At 38.6% G+C, this 2,500-nt stretch overlaps 1 protein-coding gene across 1 annotated transcript in view; it reads right to left on the bottom strand.

Annotated features, from left to right (window-relative positions):
- Nucleotides 1-475, bottom strand: part of mapkbp1 (mitogen-activated protein kinase binding protein 1) — a 50,763-nt gene extending 50,288 nt beyond the window's left edge. Inside the window, exon 1 of the mRNA XM_084714268.1 lies at nt 139-475. Within this exon, the coding sequence (XP_084570394.1) occupies nt 139-273 (135 nt within the window). The 5' untranslated portion in view covers nt 274-475. The remainder of the gene's footprint in view (nt 1-138) is intronic.
- Between the last annotated feature and the right edge of the window lie 2,025 nt (nt 476-2,500).

The raw sequence follows: 2,500 nt of genomic DNA, 5'->3' as shown, positions 1-2,500 counted from the left end.
ACTGCACCTTTAAATAACAACAAATCTGACACACTGGCCCTTTAACTGTGACGTCTCTCACTGGTTTATGGAAAGAGTTTCACACCAGCTAATCAAAAACCGTCTCTGTGTGAGCGTGTGTGCGCGCGCGCGCGTTACCTTGCCGCTCAACTCCTCTTTGTGCCGCGCGGCGCCGCTCCTCCTCCTCCTCAGTTTAATAGAGGGAGACCTCAGCAGGTTCTTGATGCGGCTGCGGATCGTTCCGCTGCCGCTGCCGCTTCCCTCCGCGGTCATCGCGCTGTTCTCTGCCGGCCTGCTGCGTCCCTCAGCGGCTCTGTGTCGCTCTGTCCTCCGCTGACGGCCGCGCTGCAGCCTTCATGCTGCCTGAGAGCCGAGCCGAGCCGAACAGAGCCGAACAGAGCCGAGCCTGCTCGGGCTCAGGCTCTGGTTCTGCTCCGCATCTTGAACCCGCCGCAGAGACACGAAGCAGAGACAGACCGGGAGCAAACCGACTGACTGACTAACGACTGACGCACCGCACCGTCAACATCGCACGCTTCGACGATACACACACTTCCTGTCAGGCTTTTCAAAATAAAACCTTTAAGAAAATTGGGTAAAGATATTTTCATCACAGAATAAATAATATAGTTTATTATTACATATTAAATTAGTACAAACTCTGATTATTTATTATGTGTTCAACAACAGTGACACTAATACCTCAGAGATTTACTCAGTCACTTTGGACGTATTTCAAATGTTGTTTCTCAACATTGCTGATGTGTGGATGATGAAGAAAACATCCGCTGACACCGACTTGATTATATAATATAAAGTTTATTACAAAAAAGTTCAGCATCGACCAGGCACCATGGTTTGCCTGTGAGAGGACTCGACACCAATATGAATCTCTCTGCCCACAAAACATGTAACGTGGCTTATATACATTTGGGTCCTTTGTTCCAGAAACAACTTCACACATATGGTATAAATTAAAGGGACTGTTGTCTGAGGTCTGTCAAAACATGAAGAAGACCTCCCGAAACCCAGAGGTACCACATTCTTAACACTCCCTTGAGATTTGAGCTAAAGACCTTTTTCACCTTAACAGAGCAAATCATATAAAGTAGAACTTCAGACACCAAACAAAGTCACTTTATAAGATTTTACAGTTAAAAATTAATGCATTTATTTAAATTAGACCTCAATCAATCAGTCATTCAACACTAATGTATTTATTGATTGATTTTCAAAGAATATTATGACAGATAGTTCATAGTTTTGTTCTGTTTCTCTGTTTTCTGTCTCAATAAATTGAATTTCTTTGTTTGGACAAAACATTAAAGGACCATTTCTCACAATAATATGACATTTTATAGATCAGTGATTAACAGAGAAAATAATCTTTGACTTGATGGCAGCACTTATTATATGATTAATATTTATTTACACAAAATAATATTAATATTAATCACCTTGTTAATTACGATGCATTTGTTACCTGTGAAACGTATCAAATCATTTCAGTCTATAATTAACTCCTTATTGTTTTCTGAAATTATGACATAAATGAATGAAAGTCCCATCCTGGTACTGTTGAATATTTTACTACAATCAGTCAAACTTTGAACACAGGAGTATTTTTTATTTTATTTTACATCTTATTACTTAAACTCCACAAAAACAGAAACTTTTACACTTTATTTATTGCCATGCTTTTATTTTGAAATTAAAGTCTCATTACGTCCGGTGTCGTCGGTGTCGTCGTATTGACGCAGCTGTGACGTCTCCACGCCGCTCTCTTAGGATGATGCGTTCAGGTGTCATGTAAATTCAGCTCCTCTCTCAGTTGAAACAGCTTAAAGGTTGAAAAGGACAAATTCTAACTTAAAATGATGGAAAGTAAATATTTATATTTATAAAAAAAACACATCAGGAGTCAAGAGTTTATTTTCAAACTTTATTGATATTTGAGTGTTACACTGTGAGGCATTTGTAGGCCGTCAGACATCAGATTATTTACATCAGAAGTTCTTCTACGCTTATAAAAATACAAATTTAAGAAAAAACAGAACATCTGTACACTGTACAAACATGAACACAGAGAGAAGCAGCTTCATGTGGTAACAGATTAAAAAAGCAAACTGCTCTTTTAATCTTGCTGTGGGAACACTGATCAGGTGACAGGTGAGTCCAGGTGAGTCCAGGTGAGTCCAGGTGAGTCCAGGTGAGTCTTATTGTGTAAATATAAAGAACTGAACTTCAGGTTCTGTTTATTTCTCAAGAGAGAAAACAAAACTGAAAACTTATCAATATTTTTAATTTTCACTTTTATTAAACTTTTATTTTTCCTGTGACAGAAATATTTCATCTTGAAATGAAGTTGAATAAATCCTGACTGAAGTCACAAACATGAAATGATTTGAATTAAAATCCTAAAAGTGAAACAGCTGATGATCAGAGCGACCAATCAGGAAACAGTTCAACAAGGAAGTCGTCAGATTTGAGCAAAACTAGT

Source organism: Lutjanus erythropterus, unplaced genomic scaffold, assembly GCF_056507025.1.
Source record: "Lutjanus erythropterus isolate fLutEry1 unplaced genomic scaffold, fLutEry1.hap2 Scaffold_171, whole genome shotgun sequence".
In the NCBI taxonomy this organism is placed as follows: domain Eukaryota; kingdom Metazoa; phylum Chordata; class Actinopteri; order Lutjaniformes; family Lutjanidae; genus Lutjanus; species Lutjanus erythropterus.
This window is presented reverse-complemented; position numbering and strand designations above follow the sequence as displayed.